The sequence below is a fragment of the Mirounga leonina genome, unplaced genomic scaffold, assembly GCF_011800145.1.
Source record: "Mirounga leonina isolate KUSES-001 unplaced genomic scaffold, KU_Mleo_1.0 Mir_171, whole genome shotgun sequence".
NCBI lineage: Eukaryota > Metazoa > Chordata > Mammalia > Carnivora > Phocidae > Mirounga > Mirounga leonina.
In genome coordinates, this window is record NW_023270436.1 from 17,499,186 (window position 1) to 17,527,050 (window position 27,865).

Genomic DNA, 27,865 nt, shown 5'->3' on the forward strand with positions numbered 1-27,865 from the left:
TTTTTTTTTCCTAACAAAAAGATTCTTTTATTACTATAATACACAGCAGATACAAAAGGTACCTTTAGCAAATACATAAATCAGAAGTTATTATGGCATAAACTACTAGTTTAACTTAGGTTTTTGCCCAGAGAAGCCGCTCTGTAAATAACTTAAAGCTAGAAAGATGAGGTGGCTGCTACTTAATGCCTAATAATTTACAAAATGAGGATGTCAGCTTTAAGTCCGGGTCAGAGACCGTGCATGGCCACCCCAGCCTCTGACCCGCCATCAGCTTACAGCTGACCGTTCCGGGCCCGGCATCTCTTTAACAGCAGATTTCAAAGGGGAAACGGCGGCAGAAGAGCAGTTACTGAAAGCTAGTTTTGCAGCACGGTGTAAGGGTCACATCATCGGGTGTTTGTCCCCCGGACTCAGGCAAAACAGCTGTACTCGAGGCAACATCAAAGCCAGGGCCTGCAACGGAACCGGGAAGGACGCTTCACGCTGCTCCTCTCTCCCGGACGTCCGGGGCCCGGAGAACCTTCCATGGTACGTTCAGTCGGTCGAGAGTTGTGAGTCCTCGGGGTGCGTGCTGGGCCCGGCGGGACGGCGATCACCCGGGCCCCTTGCGCTCTTTGCGGACACCCAGGCCTGGTCTAGCAGCGTCTGCCAGCCCACCCCCCCAGGGGAAGCCCCGTTCTCAGCCTCACCTCGGGTGACCTTTTAGAAAGTTCAAATTCCAAATCTTAACTCTGAAGAGTCCGTTTGAATTTTTTTTAATAAAAAAACCTAGCTAGAACATAGATACCACTGTGTCCTCAAACTTCCTGTGGTGCTGGGCTGCGTCCATGAGCCTTCTCCCAAGAGGGAAGAGAATGCTCAGTACAGTCTTTGTACAATAAATGTAGAGTATGGACCTATAAGCAAATGACAGTACTAGATGATCAGCTGTAAGGATACGTTTTTTACAAATTGAAAACTTTCTTCTTTTTTGTGGAAAGGGCTGGGGTTTGGATGCTCGCTGAGCCTAAGCCTACCCTTGCCAAACGAGGGAGTCCGACTGTGGCCCTGCGGTCAGTGCCCTTCCAGACCCCAGCCCCTGAATCTCACACAGCCCCCAGCTGCACCTGTGAACCTCGGGAGCACTGCAGGGGCGGCAGGGTTAGAAATAACCGTCCACGGGGGGGTGGGGATGTCGTGTAAAAACTGGCTTTGTCCAGAGCAGAGGAGGTGCAGTGGTCGGCACGGACGCTGCCCCGTGCCCACTGTTCACGCAGGTGGATGACAGACCATCGTCACGTCTCCCGTCCAGTGTGCCGGCAGTAAGAGCAAGCGGGAAGCAGCTCACAGCTGGCGGAGCAGCGGAAGAATCCCCCCCACCCCGGGGTGGGGGTGGGGGGGCAGATTTGGCAGGTGCACTTTGATGACAGAAAGAATCCAAAGATTAGAAAAGACCCACAAAAAGAGAAGGCGGGTGTTCTTCAGGCGTCTTTTAGGAGTCCTGTTGCTCTCCGCGGAGAAACTTGCAAGGAGCAGAGCTCTTCTCAAAAGTTGTTCAGAGGACTCTTAGACAATGTGTATTTTCCAGAACGGACGTGCTACGAAAGCAATCGAAAGTGAAAGGCACTTTTTCTTCCAAATTGTTGCCTTTAATAATTTCACCAGTTTGGGGGGCCTGCTTATTAAAAATAAAAGATCTCTGCTGAAACCGACTGGAGGATTAGACAAGGCGACCTCCCCTCTGAGAACACCTAACATAGCCGAATATAAAAAAGGTGGCTTCCAGAACCGGGTTTCTTTTAATTACCGGCATCGGGTGAGTAAAAAGACGATCCAAGAACGAATGGTCGCGGCAGAGCGAGGACACCACCCAGCGCACGCCCCCGGAGCTGTTCAGGGGGCCAGATGCGGTCTGAACTGGGGGCCAGCGCTCCTGCAGGGAGCCCGCTCTGAGGACACACCGAAGGCTGAGGACCCTGGCGGGGCCACCTGCGCACGCACACACAGCCAGACCTTGCCTGGCTCCCGGCCCACGTGGACAGTGCCATCGGCTCTGGGGCAGGGCCGTCATTCTTCGCACCTGTACTCCCGGCCCTGGGGCTGCATCGTGGAGAGAACACGCTCGTAAAACAGCAGGTAGGCGCTGGAGGACAGGACCTCCTGCAGGCTGGCCTTGCGGACCGTGTCGTCGGAGATCCACAGCCACTGGTTGCTGGTTGAAAGAGGGTTCTTGGCCGACGGCGGGGACCGTCGGTAGGTCACGAAGTGTCCCGAGTGCATGTCCCCGTGGTGGACCACAACCGCCATCAGCCGGAAGAGGTACGTGGAGGAGCTGAATGGGAGGAACACATGCAAGCCATTTACAGATACAAAAAAGAAGGGTCATGGGCAAAACCAAAAAGTGAAAGAATCCTAGCTGTTCGGTGATGGGGGACTGATAGAGGGTACCTCCATACGAGTGACCACTACACGACCCTTAAAATGCAGACTGATGCATTCCCACATACATACACAGAACGCATATATTTAAATTTTACGTACTTCTAGAATTCTTATTTTTTTATTTTTATTTTTTTAAAGATTTTATTTATTTATTTGAGACAGAGAGAATGAGAGAGAGAGCACATGAGAGAGGGGAGGGCCAGAGGGAGAAGCAGACTCCCCGCTGAGCAGGGAGCCCGATGCGGGACTCGATCCCGGGACTCCAGGATCACGACCTGAGCCGAAGGCAGTCGCTTAACCGACTGAGCCACCCAGGCGCCCTAGAATTCTTATTTTTAAATGCTTTCCAGTTGGGACAAAAATAAACAGGAATGTGTAATAGTGAAATTACACCTGAAGATGAAAGAAAAATGTCTGCATTGTCATCCATTTCTGTGCAAAGCTAATTCTGGAAACCAAGAGAACCAGGAGCTATGAGAAATGAAGACTGTGCTTCTCCAGGGCGGCTCACCTGTAGTCAGGAACCACCGGGAGCGGGAAGGGCATCGGGCCTGGCAGCGGGGGCAATAAAGATGGGGAGCAGGCTCCATTCATAAAAATGTGTGTTTTCGGGCCCCCGGGCTGATCCAGAACTGCAAGAGAAAAAGGCCCAAGGCAATTACCACAACAGTGGCTGTAGGAGAACACACCGTGCCCTCCATTACCTTGAGTTTAACTCCCCAACAATGCTGCAAAGAGAAAAACAAATTCATTTTGTGTTGGATTGATTCCTACCTTTTTGTCCTTTTTTTCCAGATTTTATTTATTTATTTGAGAGAGAGAGAGAGAGAGGGAACAGGGGGAGAGGGAGAAGCAGGCCCCCCACTGAGCAGGGAGCCCAACATGGGGCTCGATCCCAGGACCCCGGGATCATGACCTGAGCTGAAGGCAGAAGCTTAACCCAGGCGCCCCTACCTTTTTGTCCTTGACTTTCTTAATCCCGAGTAGGAAAAGCGGGTCTAACTCCTGGTCTGCGGCTCACTTTGACAGCTTCGTGAATCTTGCAGCCCCCGTCCCTGTTTGCTAAAGATGCGCCAGAGTTAAGCTGTAGCTAATTTACTGGCATTTCAACCTAAACCAGTGTTTCTCAACTCCCACTACTGACACGTGGGCTGGGTTAACTCTTGGTTGTGGGGCTGTCCTGGGCATCGTAGGAGGTTTCACAGCATCCCTGGCCTCTACCCACCTGATGCCAGTAACACCCGTCTCCTTGGTTGTGACAGCCAAAAATGCCACCAGCCACTGCCCCATGTCTCCTGGGGGACAAAACTCCCTGATGAGAACCACGGACCTCAACATTCTCTATTCTTTAATTGCCAGCTTCTAAAGAATACCAACACGTAACCGTGTTGATAAATGTTGATGGGTGTAGGTAAAATAACGAAGGATATCTTGACCTCTCTTGCCCTTTCAAGTGCCCTGTGCGGGGCCCTGTGAGTACCCAGCAGGCCCCTGTGGGCCGTACAGGAGCCACAGCGAGCATGCTGCGACATGCGGCCGGGGGAGCAGGGATCCAGGGTGAGGCGGTCCGAAGACTGAGCCCTCTTCACACCATGGCTGCTCTGACGTTCGTCTACTGATCTGCTGAAAAAAGGCAAAATACAGTCTCCCCGTGAATGGTGTCCTGCCAGGCCACGCAACCGTAGAGGCGAGAAAGAATAAAAGCAGCAAGGGACGCTAAGTCAGGAGCATCCGGGGTGCGGGGAAGCCAGGCCTCCGGCTTGACTGGGAGCAGGTACGGACAGGGAGTCTAGGCTCGGAGCCCTCAGAGTCGGTGGGTTTTCCTGGTCTATGTAATTCTAAAGAACTCAAGGCGTTAGAAAAGATAGCTTTTAAAAACTGCCCAACGCTGCCTTCTGGTGCCCGTCCTCCCAGTGGACTGATGTTTGCTCTGTGACCAGTCATTTCACTTCCTGGGGCCTCGATTTTCCCCTCAGCCAAGACCGGGGGCAGTAAGAGCCACCTGCTCCCGGGGGGCCCGACTCGGTAATTAGTCTCAAGTGAGGAGAGCAGTGGAGCTAGATCAGTAAGGAACTCAGTAACGAGGACATGATCCTTAGCCAGAACTTTTCCTCCCCACATCTTTATAAATGACATGACCCTACAGGGTGGGGTGGGGGAAGAAATTCATTGGAATGCTAGGAGCCAATTACCCTTCTGTCAGCAATCTTAAGTTTTTCTTCCCGTATTTTTTCAACTGTGATACCATTTTTAAAACCATACACCTCGTTACTATGTAAGTTTAACCTCTTTTAAGGAATCTTCCCTCCCGTACCCCCAAGCCTGCTATTCTCAAGAACTTAAGCAACCGCTGGACTAGCTCCCCTCGTGGCATAAGGGCCCCAGAAGGTGGTGACACCAAATTCCTTTTCCCTGTGCTGTAAGTTCCGTGTGTTAGCCCCTTGGGCACACACCTGATCTGGGGGCAGCCGGCCCGTCCTGCAGGTCCAGGGTGGGCCCCACGGTCTCACTGGGCTTGGGGCTGTGCTGACCAGGTCTGTGCCCGAGGAGGTGATACTTATAGATGTCCATCATCAGGAACTCGTTGAACTGCACGTGCTCATGCCGCTTCAGGGGTGTGCCATGGCTGGACCAGCTCAGCCGCTGCAGGTGGATGCACAGACACTGAGGGAGCTGCAGGGACAGGAGAGAAACCGGACGTGGCTGAGTGTCGGGGGCGGGACACAGGGGTCCCCGAGGGCAAAGCCAACAAGGCGTGTGGGGGGGGCTCACCTTGCCTAGTTTCAGCTGTTTAACAAAGGTGGTCCTCTGGTGTTCCACCTTCTCCCCATTCAACGTCCCTCTGGCTTCGATCTGAAGTAAGAGAAAGATCGCTCTGCAGAAGTTCTTGAAGTGTAACATCTGGGGAGGGCCACAGCCAGGTTGGTGTTACACCTGTATTCAGTTGGCACCTGACTTTGACCTGCGAAAGGAGCTCAGCTGCCCAGTTAATTGTGAGTCGTTCTCACTGTTTTAATCGTTAAGTAACAGTGACAGTGGGGACAAGAGAAATGACAGTGCGATGCAGGAACTCTGCTGTGGCGCATCATCTATTTTGTTCTGTGTCCTCAGAAATTCTGCCCACGGTTCCTCTTCAGAGGATGACACACAAATGCTCAGGGGAGTCAGGCAGGTGAGTGTCGGTCGGGGGGTGGGGGGGAGGGAGGTCCTGTCTCAAAGCACAGCACTCAGGGTTTTTCTTTAACTATTCTGCAGATGAAGTGAACCCATCTGGGGAAGAGCTACCAATTTCCTAGCCAGGTTACGTGGCTGTGGCCGAAAAGCCCCCCTGGGTATAGTCAGAGGAGCTCAGGCGAGCGGTGAGCGGTGGTGTGAGAGGTGCTGCATCGGGACACACAGGCCCGCTGGGGGGTGACACCGGACATTAGAGGCTTACCTGCGTACAGTTGTCACATACGACGTCCCGCACAGATTCGGATGAGATAAAGTGGTGAAGGCAGTGGTCCAAGGTCAGTGGATGCCCCTTTAGCACCAGAAAACAAAATTCATGATTACAATTCAATTACAGGGAAACTATTAACAGAAGGCAATGTGATCCCAGAGCTTTATTTTTGCTTATATGGGCAATAAAGCTTCATAGATGCAATTGGACGTTCCCTGAGCAAACGTGGAGCTCAAAGCATCCTAGACTTGCTATTATGGGCGGATTCAAGGCTATGAGGATGTACGTAACACTGCAGAAACTTATGGACTCCCACACTGTTTTAGAGATCTTTGAATTTGAGGTTAATACGTGTGTGTGTTGAAAACCGAAATTCCTGCAGCCAGAGAAAAACCATCCACTTTCTTCTCCCGCCAGATCAGGCCATGGTACCACACATTACAACCAAGACAGGTTCAGCCAACCATGTGTCTGAGTAATGCATAGTACCTTGGCTACACAACATGTCTCAAAGCCCGTTCGGATTTGAATGTCTCCAAAACGGACCCCAAAAAAACCATCGCTCGGTACATACCCACGTGGCAGCTGGAATACTCAGTGAAAGGCTGTCGAAGGTATCAAATCGAACAGGACTCTGAAACAAACATTGCAGAAAATCCAGAAAGGACGTAGGTTCAAGTCAGAGCTTTAGAGATGGGAAGACACATGCCTATGAAACAGTGTAATATTTAGATGCCCAACACTGACATATTGAAACACGGTGTACCTACCTAGAAGCAAATTCTATTACAAACAACCCTGTCAACGTCAGAGGTACAGTGATACTGAAGGACAGCTTATAAGGTAACTGTAAAAGAACATACCTGACCCAGCAATGTAGGAATTTTATCTTCAGGAAATAACCATGGACAAAACTATGAGGATGTTCATCCCGGCATTATTTATAACAGCAAAATGTGAACAGTTGAAATTTCTAGGGAATGATTAAATAAATTACGTCATGTCCACAGAACAGCATGCTCTGTTCAAAATAGCACAGTAGAGGAATGGGTGAGTGTATGGAAAGATGTGCCTGTTCTGTTATTAACTGCAAAAAAACCCAGATGATAAAATAGGGTAAGAGTGGCTGCTTTTGGTGATGGCAGAGTAGCTTGGCTAGACTAGCTCTCCCTGAGATAATGCATATAAATTCTGGACCAAAACAAAACACAACCATTTGGACGACTGGAGAGCTACTGTCAACTCTTGGGAAACAGGAACTCTGCAGCGAGATTTGCATTGTGTAACTTTTCGCTTGAGGGAACTCCCGGGTCTCTGCAGTTCAGTGTCAGGTGGCAAAAAGCTGCAGTCTCACAGGATGGAGGTATCAGAAGACAGAGTTCAGGGCTGGTGCAGAGGCTCGGGGAAATCCCAGAAAGAGGGGAGCCACCAAGAGCATGAGCCCCCAGATCAATGTATAAACCCTGCCCAATTCCAAGTCACGCACATGCGTGTGTGCGCACCCACACAAACACACCTACACAGGGAAACTCCAGGAGCCTGGCAAAAAAGCAGAAGCTAGAAGCTGAGAAAACTGCAGATTTTGCTGCCTGACGTGGGGAAGACAGTTTGGCTTTGAGCTCAGCCAAGTTAACTGCACATCAGAACAGAATTCATTATTTTTCAGAGAAACATAACAGAATCCAAAGTCTCTACTACAATGTTAAATATGCAATAAAAAAATTACTAGACATACAGCACAAAGAGGAAAATGTGACCCATGGCGAAGGATCCTATGGATGACCTGGATACTGAAATTAGCACAAGGACCTTAAAAAGAATTATGGCAAATAAGCTCAAGGACACAAAGGAAGACAGTTATTTAGTCCTGGTGGGGGACAAATGGAGAGTCTCAGCAGATAAATGGAAACTATAAAGAACCAAATGGATATTATACAACTAAGAACAATAACTAAAATGAAAAGTTCGCTGGGGGGCACCTGGGTGGCTCAGCTGGTTAAGCCTCTGCCTTCGGCTCAGGTCATGATCCCAGAGTCCTGGGATCAAGTCCCGCATCGGGCTCCCTGTTCAGCAGGGAGTCTGCTTCTCCTTCTCTCTCTGCCCCTCCCTCCTCCAGTACTGGCACTCTCTCTCTAATAAATCAATAAAATCTTAAAAAAAAAAAAAAAGGAAAGAAAGAAAAGTTCACTGGACAAGCAAAGCGAAGATGGAGAAGAGTCCATGAACTTGAAGATAAGTCCATAGATATTACCCAATTTGAAGAACGTGGAGGAAAGAGGTTGAAGAAAAATGAACTAAGCCTCAGTGAGCTGTGGAACAATATCAAGCAGACCAATACGTAGAGAATGGGGCATAAAATTTTTTGGAAAAATAATGGCCAAAAAAAATGTGCAAATTTGATGAAAAACATAAATGTACAGATTTATGAAATTCAGCAAATTCCAAGCAAATACAAAGAAAAGGACACCTAGGCACAGGGTGCACAGACAGCTGAAACTCAAAAGTAGCGAGAAAATCTTATAAGCTGGCAGAGGGAGAAAAGTGACACTCTACGAACAGGAGGGCGCCGTGAATGATGCTGGCTGTACATCAGAAAAGGTGGAGGCCAGAAGCCAACAGAACAACACCTTTACAGTGACGAACTGAAAGTAACCAAGGCAGGCGTGCAGGCGCCCCCTCCATGATGGGGGGGGGGTGAGGCTGGGAGAGAGAATGACCCTGAGAGGTAGGGCCCTGGTTCTGCTGCTCTGTGGCATTGGGCAAGTCGCATTTCCTTGGGGTGGGGGGGGGGCTCTGACTGGCAGGAACAGGGGTGGAAGCTCAAGAGCAGACAAGGCCTTCAAGGGTTCGGCTTCGCCCCTGAAGGGAAGATGTCACCCTCCCGCACAGGCTTCTAGGCCTATCTTCCTGCTTTGATGCCACATGTCACGTGTCAGCTATTCTTTGCCTGATGCTCAAGTGCAATCTGTAGACTGCTTCACACGTAACAGGTGGCCGTGGTGGGGATCAGAAGGAGGTGCACAACCAGGAGCGGGTGTGTGGGGGTGGGGAGAACGGCGGGGAGCGAGGAGAGAGTGCAACTGCTGCAAATTCACCGGTCACAGCCTGAGAGCCCGTGGTGCATCTGAGAGGCTCCTTCAGGCCCTGCCAGGCTGCTCAAGAAGCAATGTGGTTTTCAGAGCTAGTGGGCAAGGTGTGGAGAGTAGAGACTTCGGGAAGATCTGATTTCCTGCACTACCCTCCACCTAGATCTTCCCCTCCATCTCCCTCCATCATGAAACAGCAAGTCAGCGGTGGGGGGCATCTGGACGTAAGGTTTCCATGTGCTGTAAGATGATGCAAGGCAATCGCTACCACAGACTCTGCCTGCTTCGTCTTCCCCTCCATAAACTGAGACCCTTCCGTAGTCATCTGCTTCCTAACGAGACTCCATGATTGGAAACAGAGGCACCAAATGACTTCAGTCAAAAAAACAAACCAAATCAAACCGAACCTGAACAACAGCAACACTGTCAACCCCCCAATCTGTACCAAACAAAACTATTCTTGGGGGGAAAAAATAGGCAAAAGAGAAGCATTTTCATATAAATGAAAACCAAATGAATTTGTTGCCAAGAGAGATATAAGAAATGTTACCAAAAAATTATGAGACAAATAGAAAACAGTGAACTAGCAGACCTAAATCCGACCACATAAAAATGTTAAATGTAAATGGACAAAACACACCAATTAAAAGGCAAATTGTCAAACTGAACCCAAATGCTATCTACAAAAGCCACACTCTAAATACAAAGACAAAGTTAGGTCAAAAATAAAAGAACAGAAAGAGATATCCTATAGAAACACTAGTTAGGGGCGCCTGGGTGGCTTAGTCGGTTAAGCATCTGACTCTTGATTTCGACTCAGGTCACGACCTCAGGGTTGAGATGGAGCCTAGCATCAGGCTCCACGCTCATCGGTGAGTCTGCTTGAGAGATTCTCCCTCTCCGTCTGCCCCTCCCTCTGCTCTCTCTCTTTCAAATAAATAAACAAATAAAATTTTTTAAAAAAAGGGGAAGAAAGAAACACCACTCAGATGAAAACTAACCAGACAAAATAGACTCCAGGACAAGGAGTCTTACCAGAGATAAAAAGGGACATTTTACCAAGACAGTGAGAGTAAACTCATCATAATTAGCACATGTGTATGTACCTAACAGCAAAGTCTCATAAAAAATTCCGCAAAACTAAAACTAAAGAAAGAAAAAGAAATGGATAATTCTAGGAAATATTTAAGGAAGAAACAATACTGATCTAAACCCAAGTCCTTCAGGAAATGGGGGAAGGAACACTTCCCAGCTCATGCTATGAGGGTGGTATAATCCTCATAACAAAACCTGACAAGACATTACGAGAAAACTGTTAAGACCAATATTCCTCATAAACGGACACTAACCTCCTTTAGATAGTATCAGCAAACCAAATCCAGTAATATATGTAAAAAAGTACATCACAATAAAGTGGAGTTTACTGCAGAAACACAAGCCTAGTTTAACATTAGAAAAATCAATCACTGCAACTCACCATATTAATGGAATAAAAGAAAACCATGATGCTGAGTGAAAGAAGCTAGTCGCAAAGGACCATGTATTGTATGGTTCCGTGCATATGAAATATCCAGAATAGGCAATACTATAGAGACACAAAGTAGGTTAGTGGTCGCCTAAGGCTAGAAGAGTGGGGGAAATGGAGAGTAACTGCTAATGGGCACGGGGTTTTTTTTTTTGGTGGGGGTGGGGAGGATGACAATATCCTAAAATTGATCGAGGTGATAGTTACACAATTCTCTATTTTTGTATTTATGTTGGAAATTTTCCAAATAAAAATTATTTTAAAATGCTGAAAGCAAAACCCCCCCAAACCCCAAAAACCCAACCAAACAACAGAATCTGTTGTGTCTACTGTCAGTATAGACCCAACCTTGAGACGCAGCTCCTGCCAGTGCACAGTGGGTCTGCTGCTCTCAGGGCAGAAGATGCCACCCGAGGGTCACTGACTAAAGGGAGGCGGTCTGTCCACTAGGTGCACAGAGCCCAGGTGACCACAAACGCCACCGACCAACATCAGTCCACACTCTCTAGATGCTTCCCAAGTCTCGACTTGAAAGAAAACCTCGCCAGAAAATATCAAGCGCTGGTATTGTATTTACCTGGTGTTCACAGTGTTTGCAGATCATGTTGCTCGTCAGCCTTCCATGGAAAGGATGCTGAGATTTCCAGTGATTGGACGTGGGGTGAGGTGAGCCTGGAAACACAGAACATGTCTTGCTATGCCACCTCGAGCCCTTTGGCACCAACCTCCAAACTCACCCTCCTTTTTAGTATTTCATAGCAACTCCCTCTTTAGGAAAAAAAATGTTCCTGAGAAGTAAACTGAAATAGCTTTCCTTATTGACTTCCATCAAAAAGGCAACCCATCCCCTTCCCAGGAGAATTTATGCAAGTCCTTAAATGTGGTTTCTGTATAATGGGTACAGCCACATTTAAAAACGGAATTTATGCTATATGTTCACTAACTTGAATTTAAATAAAATCTTGAAAGGAAAAAAAAATGAAATAAAAAAGGAACTGGTGTTGAATAATGTATTTTCACAAACATTCGCTTAAGATGTTTGAGATGTCCAAGGAAGGATACCACAAGGGAACATTCCAGAAAGTGAGATAAACTTCTATAAATCATCAGAATAAGCAACTTCTGAAAAACTGGATTTTTTTTTTTTTTGGATAGGACAGGAGTTGGAGGAATCAACAGCGTGGTAGGCTAGTCAGAAACACACGCCCTAGAGTCAGGCGGCCCTGGGCTCTATCCTGGCTTTGCTTCTTATTAGTTTTATGACCCAGGAAGTCACTTCATCTCTGTGAACCTCTGTTCACTGGGAATGAGGGCAATGATTAACCCATTATCCCCACGATCAACTTCGCACCATTGCTGTGAGGCTTAAATGAGATGCTATGGTGCCTGGCAAACAGTTTGGGCCTCAAAAGATAATCACTGTTATTACTACTGATGCACAAAGGAATTCACGTGTCTTTCCTTTTTTTTTTCCTTAAGTTTAGGTCTTAAGAAAACAATCTCCTTCTAACGAGGACTGTGATCATTTGCTGAGGATATGACAGTTTCAGCCTAAGAAGCTCCTCACAAGATCAATTCAAGAAGGTAGAAAGGAAACCCCTGTTTGAAGTAGAAATAAGTCCGTTACTTTTTTTCCAGGCGGGAAACTGAGCAAGGCGTGAGGGAACAATTCAAGATGGCCCAAGGGAACAAGATAGAGCTATTTCTAAAACCCAAGTTCCTTTGCAAGTACACACAGTTCAAATTGGACTGGATGTGCCCAGAAAAAAAGTTATTGTTTTTGTAAACAAGCAAATCATTGTCACATCTCAAAAGTACCCGTCTTGCGTCTTATAGTTCGAGGGGAATGATTACCTCTCGTGCGGCAGGTTATTTGTTTAGGAGTTACTTCTGGCTGCTGCTGTAGGGAAAAAAAAGAAAAAAAAAAAAAAAAAAACAGACTGAAAACCCAGCTGCGATCCCTTTTAACCCCCTCACCTGCTCCTAAAGCTTACAAGTTTCTCTGCTGGTTGCACCACTTAAACCCAATTTTTAACCAGATCCTGAAAGTAGCCCTGATGATTCTCTCTGGTTGGGTACTGTACCTAATCCTTCATCAAATGAAAAACACATTTCCTCTCTCTGGAATATTTCCCCCCACCCCTTTATTAGTTAACTTTTATCAACTCCCTAATATTTATCATGTTCCAGGGAAATGAGGATTCATTTAGCATTCCTATCGCTCCTTGTTCCCTGTATTAAATAGGGGGAAAAATACCTTTTCTTCTCAAAGCCACCCCAAATTGCAGCAATGAATCATTTTAAAGAGCCTTGACACCCCTAACCAAAGTCACCAATTGCAGAGTTTGCAGCATAAGACAATCCCCCAGCCCCACGCCCACTCTTGATTTTTACTGAGACTTACTTTTGAGTTTAGAGTTGTACAAAGATTATACTCGTGTTCTCTATCTATCCCTATGAAAATGCACAAACCACACACGTCTTGGAAATACCAAGGGCTTACCTCCAGGGAATGCACATCAAACAAATGGGTGACCCGGGGCTGCCGGTCCCGCTCGTCTTCCAGGGATGAGGTAATGACATGGAATAACTCGTGGGCATCCTGTCAAAGGGCAAAGCAGCTTAAGAGAGGCCTGAGGGGGCCCTGTGTGCACCACCAGGCAGACCCCCCGCAGCTAACGGGGCAGAATTTGCTCCACCTTTTTTTTTTAAGATTTTATTTATTCATTTGACAGAGAGAAACTCAGCGAGAGAGGGAACACAAGCAGGGGGAGAGGGTGAGGCAGGCCTCTTGCCGAGCATGGAGCCCGATGTAGGGCTCGATCCCAGGACCCGGGGATCATGACCTGAGCTGAAGGCAGATGCATAACGACTAAGCCCCCCAGGCACCCCTCTTTTTTTTTTTAAATTTTATTTATTTATTTGACAGAGAGACAGAGAGCACAAGTAGGCAAAGCAGCAGGCAGAGGGAGAGGGAGAAGCAGACTCCTCGCTGAGGAGAGAGTTCAACACGGGGCTCGATCCCAGGACCCCAGGATCGTGACCTGAGCCAAAGGCAGCCACATAACTAACTGAGCCACCCAGGTGCCCCTGCTCTCCACCTTCTCAAGGTTCGGCCCATTAAATGCAAGTTTATATCCCAGACATTTTCACAACAAAGACCCTCAACTAAGGGGCCCAAAGGGAGAGAGAAGGAAAGGGGGGGGGGGGCACTGCCTTCACACCAGCTGTCTCTGAGCCTGTTTCAGCTTTGTCAACATGGCCCTGGCCTCCATGCCACCGGACTACTCCTTTTTTATTGCAGTAAAGTACACACATGATATCCAAGCTGCCATTTTAACTGTTTTTAAGCATACACTCCTGTTGGGTTAAGTACATTCACACTGTTGTGTGACCATCAACACAACCCATCCTCTGAACTTCTCTAGCTTCCCCAACCGAAACTCTGTCCCCATTAAATACTGATTCCCCATCCCCAGCCCCCAGCCCCCGGCGGCCACCTCTCTCTGTCCCCAGCAATTGGGCCACTTGTGGAAACTTGGATAAGGAATCATACAGTGTTTGTCCTTCCGTGACTGGCTTATTGCCCTGAGCTCAACGTCTGCAAAGCTCATCCACGGTGTAGCACGTGTCAGAATCTCCTTCCTTTGTAAAGTTGAATGATATTCCATCGTGCGTGTATATGAATACGTAAGTACGTACACGTATCCATATTCTACTGCATGTGTACACACACATACACCGCATTTTGTTTATCCATTCACGCGCTGCTGGACACCGGGCCGCTTCTACCTTTTGGCTGTTGTGAATGACCGGCTATGTATATGGGTGGACAAGTACCCGCTGGAGTCCTGGCTTTCAATTCTTTTGGGCATACACTGGACGTGGAATTGCTGCATCATATGGCAGGGGGCTGCTCTCCCCGAAAGCCAAAGCCATCCCTGGCTCTTCTGAGATGGGTCGGTCTCTCTTCCCCTGAATTCCGGAGGAACTGGCCCGCTATGCTCTCCCTGCAGTCACCAGGGTGATCTTTTAAGAGGCAGATGCCTTTCCTCTTCCGCTTTCAACTTCCCAGTGCTTTTCCTGGTGGGTAAGTCTCCACCCCCAGCCGGCCTACAAAGCCCGAAGACCTGATGTGGCCCCTCGCCCTCCCTGCCTCGCTCACCAGGCCTGCGCCCTGGGCCTCCTCCCGCCCCATGAGCCAGCACACACATTCCCATCTCGGGGCCTGCTCTTCCCACGCCCTGGCTTGAGGAGCCCGCCCCCGTCTTCACACAGTTGCCTCCTTCTCATCCTTCAAATTTCTGCTGAAAAGGCACGTCCTGAAGGAGACCCTCCTGCAAGGCCCTCCCTGACATAAGAAGCGCCCCCCCACCCCCGCCACCTCCTGCTGGTGCAGCTACCTCCAGCACACACCCCAAATCCCGAGGACTCTCCGTCCCCCCTGCCTCAACCCCAGTCGGAGCCAGGCCATCGGCCGCCTGGACACCAGCAACGGCCTCCCGACCCTCCACTCTGCTCCCTCTGCCCCACTACGGTCCCTCGGTCCCTCCGGGACAGCATGTCCTGTTCAAACACAGACCAGGTCACAGCAGTCCCTGGACAAGGCTGCCAGTGGGTCCCACTGCACACACAGCAGAAGCCCAGCTCCGGCGCAGAGCGCCCGGGGCCCTGCACAACCTGCGGCCTGCCAAGCCCTGAGCCCCTCCCCTCCGCTGCCCTCCTGCCCCTGGCCACAGCCACGCTGCCCCCTTGCCCTTCCCCAATGCGGCATCCTTAAGGTCTCACCCTGCGCAGGCCCGTCTGGAACACTCTGCACCCAGCTCCTCACAGGCCTCCCTTCTTTTCAGACTTCAGGTCTCAGCAAAAACCTCGCGTCTCCAGGAGCGCCCTCCCTACCTAAGGGAGTCTCCCCACTGCTTTTTGCCCCCCACCCCAGCTGCACGCCCCCCTACACTCACACTGGCACGTCAGCACGCTTGTCTTGGCGGTACCCCTTTACTGTCCACAGTCCTCCACTAGAACAGGAGCTTCCTGTGAGCAGGAGCCCTGCAAGTCCTGTTTGCCACCATAAGCCCAGGCCCTCGGCAGGCCCCGCCTGAGGCAGGCATTCCATAAACATTTGTGGCCCGTATACAAGAATCCCCTCCCAGGCCATGAAGGGCAGTTAGCAAGGGATGATGAAAGGTTCAAAGATAAATAAGGCAAGGCCCTCGTGGGACGCACAACCCAGGGGCAGATGGGGCCGCCTGGCTATTTATCCAGTGGCGGTGCTCCCGCCTGAAAGGGGACCAGCTTTTCCGGGAGGCTCACAGACAAGGCATCTGAAGCAGGAACAAGGGTTCCCCAGGGAGAAGAATCCCAAGACAGGCTGGAGTCAGACCTAAACCCTATTCCATCACTGTCGGCCATGGAACTACTTGGCCTTGACAAAAGGAATGCCTCGAAGAAGAGGGTGGAGCTTCGCTGTGCACTTTAGCACAAGTGGCCCGAATCCTGCCTCTGCCACTTAAGGAGCTGTGTGACTTTGGGCTTCTCTGAACCTCAGTGTTCTCATCTGCAAGATGGGGACAGTAACAGTGAGACCTTACGGGGTTGCCGTGAGGATGAACTCGGAGAATTCACACGAGGCGAGCACCTGGCCGGATACATCCCCCACGAGCTCTAGCTCCAGACACTGGAAAGTGTCTGCTGTTGACTGACGGGATCAGGAATAACGAAGATGTGGACAAGGCCCCGGGCCAGAAGCTCTGGCTGCCTTCAGAGAGGAAGAGGCCGGCGGCCAGCCATGCCCGCCTCTTTCCCTCGAATGCTACAGCTGCGGGGCTCAGCTGCAGGCTGAGGCTGCTGGAAACACTGCCCAAGAGAACTGGCGCGTCAGTGGATCCTTGACACAAGAGCGGGACTTAGACAAGGTATTCGATGTCTCTGGGGCTAAATCGCTGTCACTCTCTCAGGTTAGAGAGAGGAAAATGCAGCTAAATCATGGCAGCTACCAGAGGAGGATTCAGTAAGTATTTTCTAAATGGAAAAACATTTCAATATACAAGGGATTCATCGAGATGCCTTGTAAGAAAGTTGATACCATCAACACCATGTTTAAAAAGGAACACCTACGTAGCTTCAGACTAAAATGGAAACAGAGGTAGTCTCTATAAAATAAGGGCAGCTGGAGAGCTTTCCCACCTCACTTTCCAGCATTTTTAAATGCTTTTCACTCCTGTCCCACGCTTTTGGGAGCCTAAAAGCCGTCTCCCATTTCTTGGGTCCTGTGTCTGGATGGTGGAAGCAGAAGCAGCCAACACAAAGCTGGCCAAAGCCAGCCCAGGAATGTGGCCAGGGAGGACATACCCGCACATCACTGGAAGCTAAATGACCTATCCCTACAACTTCACTGTCTCAGCTTCGGCCTCAGACTCACCGTCCATACTAGCGGTCTGAGGAGGAGGAGGGTGGTCGGGACCAAAAAAGGCAGTGAATCTGTAGTTGCAGGAAAGGGGGTACGAGGGGCTGGTGTAAGGCCCTGGGGTTGCTCATGACGGCTGCTCAAGGTCAGGGGCCACTTCAAGTAATCTAGCCTCGAAAAATGATTTTTTTTTTCTTTAAACAAGGGTATGGTTCAAAAAAGGGTCTCACCTGAACCTCTAAGCTTCTAAGGTAAAGCCACCTGCTGCTCTCTGAAGGATCCAGGTGCAAAGTCACTCAAGGACGAAAACGAAGATCGCTCTTTGACAACTGTTCAAACCCTATCCTGCTAACCTTGCCACTCACTGGGTAAAAAAAAAAAAAAACAGAAACAAAAACAGCTGTCTTTCTCCTCTGATCGGGAGAATAGGAACAAAGTTCATGATCTGGTTCCAGAATCCTAAACTGCCCCAGAAATGTACACTCAGGCCAGGCAAGTACAAGGTCGACACTGGCATTTATTCCTCACGCTGCAGCAACGAGGCTAGTTTCCAGCCCTCGTTGCCAGCTCAGGCCCCAGCACATTAGTGGGCAGGATTTTGAATGGGGTGTTCACCTGTTCTTCAAATGAAGAGATCTGCCATCTGTACATTCTTAAGACATCCAACAAGCAGCTTGCATCTAAGACCTCATCGTCGGTGACTTCTTGACAGGACAGAGCTGGGAACCAAAAAGGTAATGCAATTATTAGATTGTATCACTAGCACAACAAGAAACCAGGAAACCTGCCCCGCACAACGTATCAAAGCTAATTAAGCATCTCACTGTAAAATTCACCTTGGAACTATAGCTCTTTCATTATTCCTCTTTGTAGCCTTACCCAAGGCTTAGAGGGCTGTTAGGCACTGCGTGTTTCCCGAATGAACGTGATTTTTCATGAGCCTGTAGCATTTAAATGAAGTAACTGATTTCAGCTATTTGAATTTCCATCATTGATAAATTGTTGCAAGATTCCTGCTGAATCAAATGGTTTTTACTCACAGTTCTGAGGGCGGGAGAGCCCTTACACATTCATCTAGTCCAACCCACGCTCAGTGCTTGACTCCCCTCTACAGGACTCTCTCTGAGGCCACAGGGCCTTCACCTGTGTCCGTCTCCCTGGAGTTTCTGATTATCATGGTAAAACAGCAAGCCATACATGGCAGCCTGAAGGGGGCTGCTGAGTGGTTTACTTTCCCTTTTTTTTTCTCTCCTCTTTTTCTTTTTTTACATAGGCTCCACGCCCAGCACAGATTCCAACGCGAGGCTCGAACTCATGACCGTGAGATCAAGACCTGAGCCAAGACCAAGAACCAGACACTCAACCGACTGAGCCACTCAGGCGCCCCTGAGTTTACTTTTCAGTCATCAGTGGAATCAAGCCTAACGAACAAAAACAGAAGTGTGAGGGGCTTATGAGTTTATATTATAATTACAGCTACATCAAGGGTTGGCACGCTTTTGCAGTCAAGGGTCAGACAGGGGACATTTCTGGCTTTGCGGGCTCTGCAGCAACTACTCAACTCTGCTGCTGTAACACCACGGCAGCCGTAAAGAGCAAGTAAATGGGCACGGCTGTTTCAATAAAACTTTATTGACAAAAACAGGCAGTGGCGCAGACGTGGCGCACGCGCCATAGTTTTATGATTCCTGATCTTGCCCGCCCCCTTCCATAGTATATTTCACTGGGCCAGTACTTCTAGAGTGCGGGAGCCAAAAATACAGGGGCCTGCCACCACAGGGCAGCTTCCCAAGTTCAATTAACTCCGGGAAAACTAAGCTAGCCTAGTTCTTCTGATTTGCACTTAGTGAACTTGAGACATTCCTTTGGCTCTGACTCCAGAGGTTCTGAGCAATGCCACCTCCTTCCCTACCTGAACGTGGTGGTGACTCGGGGTGGTAACCTGGGGAGAAGCAGCAGCCCTGCTAGCCAGTGCTAAGTCCTAAGGCTCGCCTTAACGGGGCGGCCATAGCCTGGGGTCAGACCTTTACCCTCCAGAACAAAGGGAGCCCGTTAAGCAGGCAACCGTACTTCCCTTCTTCCTCCTATGCTCCCCAGGCAGCCTATCGGTTAGCTTTTCTCCTCTGAAGGAAAATTTTAATGTCCCTCTTAGCCTAATTTAGCCTAAAATGCTGTGGGGCGATCTGGCAATGTCTACTGTTTTTCCCATCCTACAATTTATATCCTAGCAATTTGACTCTCCCAGGATCTATGCTAGGGAAACACAGGCTTGTGCGCACTAGGGGCACAAACAAGAACATTCACTGTAGCCTGTTTATGACAACAAGGCCCTGGAGGCACATAGCTAAATAATAATATCTTGACAACGTGAAAGGGAATGAGGTCTGCAAATCACATATCTATAAGGAATTGATATCCAGAACATATTAAGAGCTCCCGAAACACAACAATAAAAATGCAGACATCCCAATTCAAACATGGACAAGGGACTTGAGTAGACATTTATAAAATAGAAACAAACACAAAAAAACCACAACAATACAAATGGCCAGAAACACATGAAGACTCCTACTCAACATCACTTACCAGTAGGGAAATGCGGATCAAAACCACAATGAGATGATCACTTCACACCCATGATGGCTACTATCAAAAAGACAGACTAAATAACAAGCATTGGCAAGGATGTGGAGAGCTGGAGCCCTGCGTGCACTGTTGGGGGGAATGCAAAATGGTACCTCTGCCCCGTAAAACAGTATGGCAAGCCCTTAAAAGAACTAAACAGACTTACCAGCTGATCCGGTAATTCTGCTTCTAGGTATATACCCAAAAGAATTAAAAGCAGGGACATGAGTAGATCTTTGTACACCCATGCCCAGCAGCATTATTCACAATAGCCAACGGTGGAAACCACCCAAATGTTTCTTGACTTATGAATTGACAAACAAAATGCAGTGTGTACACACAATGGGGTATTATTCATACGAAGCCTTAAAAAGGAATGGAATTCTGACCCATGCTACAACGTGGATGAACCTCAAGGACACTATGCTGAGTGAAATAAAGCCAGACCCACAAGGACAAATACTGTATGATCCCACTTCTGTGAGATACAGAGACAGAAAGTAGGACAGTGGTTTCTGGGGTCTGGGGATCGAGGAGAATGGGAAGTCACTGCTTCAAGGATACAGAGTTTCAGGATGGGATGATGGAAAAGTTCTGGTGAAGAGAATAGTGGGTATGGTTACCCAACAATGTGAATGTACTCAATGCTACCCAATGTGTACTTAGAAATGGTGAAGATGGTACATTTTATGTTATGGATATTTTATCACAATTTTTTAAAATTGGGCAATGGGAATGAGCAGGCAGCCCACAGAAGACATAAGACCGATACACTCACAAAGAGAAAGAAATGAATGAGGTACGGCTACGTGTACTGGAACGGACATTTCTCCAACACGGATATTATTATGCTATTTGGTTACGAAAAAACATAAATGAAACAATATGTAATTTCTGTGGGTGCTTAGCAACATATTAAAATGCACAGGAAACAGTATGGAAGGATACACTTGTATTTTACTTTGGCAAAGAAATGAGGGGAACAGGAGTGGGGCAGTGATAAAGGGAACTGTCGCCTTACACGTGATGCTTTACCTTTTACCAGCAGAATGTATTCATGCGTTACTTGTGAAAGTAAAAATTATCTCTAAAAACCAAAATAAATGACCCTGAAAAGCAGAGGCAGGGAAGGGAGCCTAGATTCCAGGTGTAGCTGCCCACATGGCTCTGGTTCCCAGCTGTGGGTCATGCGTGTGAAGAGAGGGGAACTGGCAGTCACGCTAGGACACGTCCTGAACCTGCGTTATACTGCCCGCATTTCAGCTTTCCACTCTGGGATGGTACTTGTTTAAAACAGGGGAGCAGAAGAAATTACTTTCAACTCGCCTGTTATACAGAAGAGCAGAACTCGCTTTCTGTGTCAAGCTGAGATCACCTGGGAACACGACTCCACGAAGCAACAGTGAGCCAAGTGTTTTCTAAATCCAATTTTTTTTTGACTGTGAGAGTAATATGTGCTTATTGTTGAGAACTTTAGAAATATGGTTGTTTTGTTTTAAGGTTTCCAAACTGTCAAATGGCCATAGTAAACATTTTGGTCTTTTTCTGTCCAGCCTTTATCCGTGGAAATCGTCGCTTTGCTGAAGTCAAATTACAACATATTTCGAACAACGCTCTTTTAAACTTAACATTATAGTCTATGCCTCTCCCACATTAACAACAACAACAACAACAACAACAAACACTTGACAAAGAGGATTCATAATGGCTATGTAATATTCCAGTGACTGCTTAATCATTTTGCTGTTGGGACACCCACACGCTCTCCTCCCCTGCCTTCCTTTGTAACCAGGTCTTGGGAAATCTTTGTGCACATCACAGCATTTCCCAAATCGTGTTCTGTGGAATGTTCTCGGGACGTTAAGAGACGTTATGGGAGGAAAAACTAGTTCTACGGGCAAAAAAGCTGGTTTAAAAATGAAGGTGGATGGATGACGGCTTCAGGCCCGTGCCAAGCTTGTATACATGTGATTCCCCAGCTCAGGGCAGCTGGCCAGCCACTCCCGAGCTCATCTGCTCTTACAACGCCATTTCGGGCTAGCGTCGGTCATGGTCAACGGAATTCCTAGGTCAGATGGTACTGAGCACTTTGCAAGCTATCACCGTGTCGTTCCAAGCTGCTCTCCATAAAGCCGGCCCTGGGTCACACCACCACCAGCACGTCTGGACGTGTCGTCCAACAGCTGGGCAGGACTGTGGAGTTTTCAGTCTTTGCTGACAGGCGACACAACGATAACCTCACCGCTATGTTATTTCTATTTCTTTGATGATGGCCAAGTTGAGTATTTGAGTGCCCGTTAGATACTCTTCGTATCTACCTAAATACAGTCTGTACTATTTCTTCTGCGAACCACCTTATTTCTTGGGCTAAGACGCTTCTTTTTTTCTAAACTTTAATTAACCAGAGGACTTCTTACAATCAAAATGCTTAAGTGGCAGTGGATTTGTTCTCTTCCCTAAAAAGCTGCTAATACACTGATAATTTTTAAAAATAAATGGTTACAACTTAAAATTTTTTTTTTTTTAAATAGCTGTTTGTATCTACTGGGCCCTCAGTGTGTTTTGTTTTTTTTTCATGATGATCTGCATGATCTTTTTTTTTTTTTAAAGATTTTTTATTTATTTATTTGAGAGAGAGAATGAGAGAGAGAGAGCACATGAGAGGGGGGAGGGTCAGAGGGAGAAGCAGGCTCCTTGCCGAGCAGGGAGCCCGATGCGGGACTCGATCCCGGGACTCCAGGATCATGACCTGAGCCGAAGGCAATCGCTTAACCAACTGAGCCACCCAGGCGCCCTGCATGATCTTTTTTCACACAAAAGCTATTAGCCCTTTGCCTGTCATTTGGGCTGCTGTTTTCAAAATGCACACAATCCCCTTTAAGTTCCCAGCTAGATACCTTTGAGGAGGTGCAACAGCGTTAAGGATAAATACTGGTGGGGGGGGGCCTCCTTCTGATCCCGGGTGTACTGGGTGGTGAACTCTTCCAGCCACTTGATGAAAGCGGGGCAGGCAGACAGGCCTTGCAGCAGGGAGTTCATGAAGCAGGTGTTCCCTAGGTTGACAAGGCCAGGCACCAGCCCTGAAAAAAGTCAGGGGAAGAAGAGAAAAGCATATCACATTGGACCTGCTCTTTCTTTCTCTCCCATTTGGGAGCCAGACTTTCTGCACTGGAACCTGACACTGAAAATCCCAATCTCAGAAAGTCCTTATCCACAGACATCGGCGGCGGGGGGGGGGGGGGGGATCAGACATTCTGTCCGTATGGAGGCCTGATCCCAGCGCTGCTCCTTCAGAAGACTGGAAGTGACAGAAGGACAGGTCCCCTGTCATGGGTTACTCCTGACCGCCACCACGGTGTCTGGCACGGTTTGTACAAAACACTTCGTAACATCTCTCTCTCTCTCCTTTGATAAGAAAGCAACGTCAGAACAGAAGAAAACAACCGTTCTTTTGTTGCTCCCCAGGACAATGATTTTGTTCTTGTAATCAGTGCAAAAGACACCACCATAGCAATTCTGATCAGTCTTTCTGCAGAGAGATCGACAAAATCTGACATACTTCCCTTTTCTGCTGAAACTTTTCCAAGAAACTTTTTATTAGGAAAGTTCTCACACATGCATAAAAGAAGAGAGGATATATCATCACCTCCAATCATAACCACCCCCAGATTTAACGATGAACATTTTGCTATACCGATCCCTTTTTTTGTTTGTTTGTTGTGGCTGTTCTAATCAACACAGGGAGAGCAGCATTTACAAAAGGGGGCTTGTTTTAAAATAAGGAAATAGAATTTTGTATTAAAGACGCTAACTGGAAACTCTTCCTAGCTGACTCGCAGCTCGGCAGTGAGACCACAAACGTATCACACGATCAGTCAGCCGCACTGCTGAACAATACAAGCACCAGATGAAGGAGAACAGTCAGACAGTTAAGCCACGTGAAATTTTTCGTGACAGAGTATGTCTCAAACTCAAGATTTGAGCGGGGGGAACAGAAATCTTTGCACTACAGGGTCTAAAATAATGAGTCATTAATTTCTGCTTAAAAGAAAGCACTGCCTGAAAGCTGGAGACACAAGAGAACAAAAAATGCCCACCCCTTGTTGTACTGTTGTGGGACAGTGGACGGGGTTAATGACCTCATTCTTACCTTTCCTACGCTTCTTTCTTTCTGTAATAGGACCCCAAATCACATAGATCCCTGCGGCAAGAGCAGCTGCAATTCCTCCTATAACACCCCAGTTCTTCATGACTTTATACCTAGAAAGGAAAACAGGTTTACTGTCTTCCCTCATCACAAACACAGCGTGTGTAAATACAGATACAGGTACGAAGAAATAACATTTCATCAAAGTAACCGACTGGCCCACCCAACACCTAACTTTCAAGTCGAAGTCATCATACAGTACAAGATTATGTCTTGAAAATCAGCTATGTTCAGACATTAGGATTTAAAACCTAAGTCAGGGCACAGAAGCCCCATCTCACTCAGAGGGGGAGCCCAGGTTCTCCCCCCTTACTCTGCCTCCCACACTGGCACCACACTGGCTACCTCAGGGCCTTAGCACGGCTACTCCCTTTGCCTGGAATGCTCTCCCCCTCCCCGGATCACTGCATGGCTCTCTCGCTCACCTCCCGTGCACTTCTAACCAACAGTGAGAACCTGCATTCCTGGTCCCTGCTACCCAGTTCTGCATCTTCTTTTTACCACCTTCTGCCATAAACATTCACTTATTAACTACGGTTATTGTCTGTGTCCCTCACTGGAGAGCAAAGTCCCTGCGGGCAGGGATCTTTGTCTGTTTTACTCACTGACATATCCCAAGTCTCTAGATCAAGCCTGGCACCTAAGAGGTCCCTAACGGTATTTACTGAATGACTGGATACTGGAGAAAACATACAGAAATGAATTTATCTTTTAGATTATTAAACAGGGAGGAGGCATACAATGGCATAAATGATCTTCTAAATCTTTACTGAATTCAAAATTTCTTGAGACTTGACTTAAGCACTGAAGTTATTCTTTTACGACAAATAAAGACATTTAAGCAATTTAAAACAGTTTTTATACAAAGTTCTGTATTTCCACCAAATAAGACAAACGATATGTGTGTGAATATATATATGTGTTATACCTGTATACATGTGTTTGATATGTGTATGTGTGTGTGTGTAATATATTCTTATTCCAGTATTTGGATCATATGAATATTGTTTTGAGCTCAGCTCAGTCAACACTAAACCAACATCTTCCTAATGTCATAACTAATATGATACATAACTGAAACTGAATTCCAAATAAATCTTTTTTTTTTTTTTTAAAGATTTTATTTATTTATTTGAGAGAGAGAGAATGAGAGAGAGCACATGAGAGGCGGGAGGGTCAGAGGGAGAAGCAGACTCCCTGCCGAGCAGGGAGCCCAATGTGGGACTCGATCCAGGGACTCCAGGATCATGACCTGAGCCGAAGGCAGTTGCTTAACCAACTGAGCCACCCAGGCGCCCTCCAAATAAATCTTTGTTCTCTGAAGACAGAGTCAACAGAAAGCACACAGAACTTGGTTAAGAAACGGGCGCTGCATTAATCTGGTTCGATTCTGGCTCTGCTATTCCTTAGAGGATCATTTTAGCTTCTCAGGCTCAGCTTTGTCACCTGTAAAATGGGGACGACCATGAGACCTAGCTCATGGAGTTCTGAGAATCAAACAAGCGCTAGGGCATAGGAAGCAAAGGTAAGGGCTTAATAAACATTAGCTGCTATGATTATTAAGTATTATCATCTCAATTTCATTCGGGAAAGTTATCCTTGAATTTCTTAGTGCTTTATTGTGCCGACTTCCACGCAACAGGTGTATTAACAAAAGTGCTTGGAAAGGTACGCAACAGGTGTATTAACAAAAGTGCCTGGAAAGGTTAAAAAGAACCATCATTGAAATTCTACAGCACTTTACAACTGCTTTAAATCCCCTAAGCAAACACTAATATTTAAGGGTGCATACTCTATGCCAGGCACTGTGATCATCTTATCTCATCCTGAAAACAATCTCACAGGTAGGTTCTATTATCTTCATTTTCTTTTCTTTTTTTTTTTTTTTAAGATTTTTATTTATTTGAGAGGGAGTGCGAGCACAAGCAGGAGAAGGGGCAGAGGGAGAGGGAGAAGCAGACTCCCCTGCTGATCAAGGAGCCAGAGGCGGGGCTCGATCCCAGGACCCTGGGATCATGACCTGAGCTGAAGGCAGACACTTAACCGAATGAGCCACCCAGGTGCCCCTATCATCTTCATTTTCTTTCTTTTTTTTTTTTTTTTCATCTTCATTTTCACGTTAGAGATGTAGCCAACTTGGTCAAAGTGAGTGAGGCAGCGTGGATCTGAACTCATGCCAAGTCTGTGCTTAAAACCACAAACCTCGTGAGGGAAACAGAAAGACAGTGTTGAAGGGTTGGGAGAGGACTTGCCCAGGTTCCTCAGCAAGGTATGGACAAAAAAGCCCAGTGAAATTTGGTGACTCTGGAACCCCCATTCCTCTGCAAAATGACAACACAAGGAGAGCAGTGGGGTCTGGGAATAAAAAGATCTGTCTTCTCCCCCAGCTCTACTGTGAGGTCAGCTGGAGGGCCACAGGCAAAGCCATCTGAAGGCCTGTTTACCACCTACAGAATGGGGGCACTGGACAGGATAGCCATTAAGAGCTCCCGGACCTGGACTAATAAGCTCTTTAAACCTGCTCCAGTTTCAGAGGAAAGCAGCTAGGCTGAGCAACAGGTCTCAGTCATTTAGGGTCAGTAATGGGGGTGCAGCGTTCAGCTCTCAAGACTGGAGCCCATGGGAGGATGAAGAAAAGGGAAATAGGGACCCTGACAGGACTGGGGGCCCATACTATTGGGGTTCCTAGCAGGAATGGGAGACCGTAACAGGACTGGAAGCCTTTACAGGTTAAGGGATCCTGATCTGTTCCGGGACCCTTGCAAGATAGAGATTCACTAATAAGACTGAGGACCCACACAGAGTAAGGGATCCTTGGCTTAACTGGGGGGTAGGGGGATGACAGGAATAGGGGTACTGACAAAATGGGGGAAGGGCTAGCAGACCTGGGTCGCTTTGCAGGGCTGTGAGAACCACGGCAGGATTGGGGCGCTTGGCAAGACTGGGGAACGCTGGCGGCCCAGGGAATGACAAGACCGGGGGGCCCAGAAGGATTGGGGGTACCCTGAAAGGATTAAGGGGTCCTGGAAGGCCTGCGCGGCACTGAGAGGCCTGAGGGGCACTGGCAGAATTCGGGGCTTTGACAAGCCTGAGGGTGTCTGGAAGTTCTGGGGACAAGGACAGGACTGGAGGAGGCACTGGCAGGTGGGGGGCAGGGCACTGAGAATTTGGGGCGCTAGCAGAACTGGGGAGGGCTGACAGAATTGGCGTTGCCGAAGAACTGGAGGGCCTGGAGGCCCATCCGCCGTCCCGCTTCGGGGCCTGGGCCTCCAACCGAGCCCGCCGCAGAAGCCTCCGGAATGCTCGCTCCGGCCCTGGCGACCCTGCCAGCGCCGGGAAAGGCCGCCGCAGGCGCAGGCTGGGGACCCTGGCCCCGGCCTCTCCGGCCGCCCCGCCCCCCAAGGCTCACCTGACGGCCGCCCCGGTCCGCAGGAAGCGCTGGATGGCCCGGTCGGCCGCGGTCATCGCCGCCTGAGCCCGGGAGCTCAGCATCGCGGCCGCGCGGGAGACCCGCCGCCGCCCCCGCCGCTACCACCGCGCGGGACGGAGGGCTCCCAGGGCTCTCGAGGCGGCGGAACCCGCAGCCGCAGTCCCAGCTCCTCCGGGGAAGGTAGGACGAAGTACGGGCTCCCCGGAGAACCGGAAGCAGCTGCCGCCGGAGAACAAGAGCCGACGGACCACATCCTTGTTTCCCCTTCTCCCCCTTAGCAACCGGCGGCGGCGTCGGTTACCAAGGGAGGGCCTGCGGCCCGCTGCCCGCTGGGTGTTCAACTTTTACTCTGGCTCCGTGCATTTTAAATACAGATGTCCCACTGCCAGCTCCTGGGGTCATTTTAATTTTCTCGTTATGAAGAGGGCAGTCCCGCCCGAAAGCGGGATCAGGCCTCGGCCACCCTTAGTTATCACCCTCTGGTGTCATCAGAGTGTAAATAGGTCGCGGAGGAAGGGCCTTTACTGAGCAGGCTGGCCCATCTCTGATGGCATCAACAGAGAGAGCGAGGCCTTCGACAATAGCCACCGAACTTACTGTTTACTTACATGCATTGCTAAGTACGTCACATGCATTACTCACATTCTACCTTCACACCAACCCCAAAGTGACCCACACTTCACAGGAAGTAGGAAGTAGCTTGTATGGTGGAAACGAGAT

At 48.4% G+C, this 27,865-nt stretch overlaps 1 protein-coding gene across 4 annotated transcripts; it reads right to left on the bottom strand.

Annotated features, from left to right (window-relative positions):
- Positions 1–27,337, bottom strand: USP30 (ubiquitin specific peptidase 30). 4 transcript variants are annotated; one of them, XM_035017202.1, is made up of 13 exons: positions 27,125–27,337; positions 23,659–23,768; positions 22,406–22,588; positions 17,499–17,602; positions 12,981–13,079; positions 12,332–12,374; positions 11,055–11,149; positions 6,441–6,500; positions 5,861–5,947; positions 5,197–5,325; positions 4,878–5,097; positions 2,936–3,056; positions 1–2,314 (listed from the first exon to the last, which is right to left on the bottom strand). In XM_035017202.1, the coding sequence occupies exons 1-13, from the start codon at positions 27,205–27,207 to the stop codon at positions 2,050–2,052; spliced, it is 1,599 nt and encodes a 532-aa protein (XP_034873093.1). In that variant the 5' UTR covers positions 27,208–27,337; the 3' UTR covers positions 1–2,049. The 4 variants fall into 4 exon arrangements, with proteins under 4 accessions (XP_034873093.1, XP_034873092.1, XP_034873096.1 ...); XM_035017201.1 differs by having other exon boundaries at positions 12,332–12,377; XM_035017203.1 differs by having other exon boundaries at positions 2,050–2,314; positions 5,197–5,277; positions 12,332–12,377; positions 27,125–27,207.
- Positions 27,338–27,865: the final 528 nt, after the last annotated feature.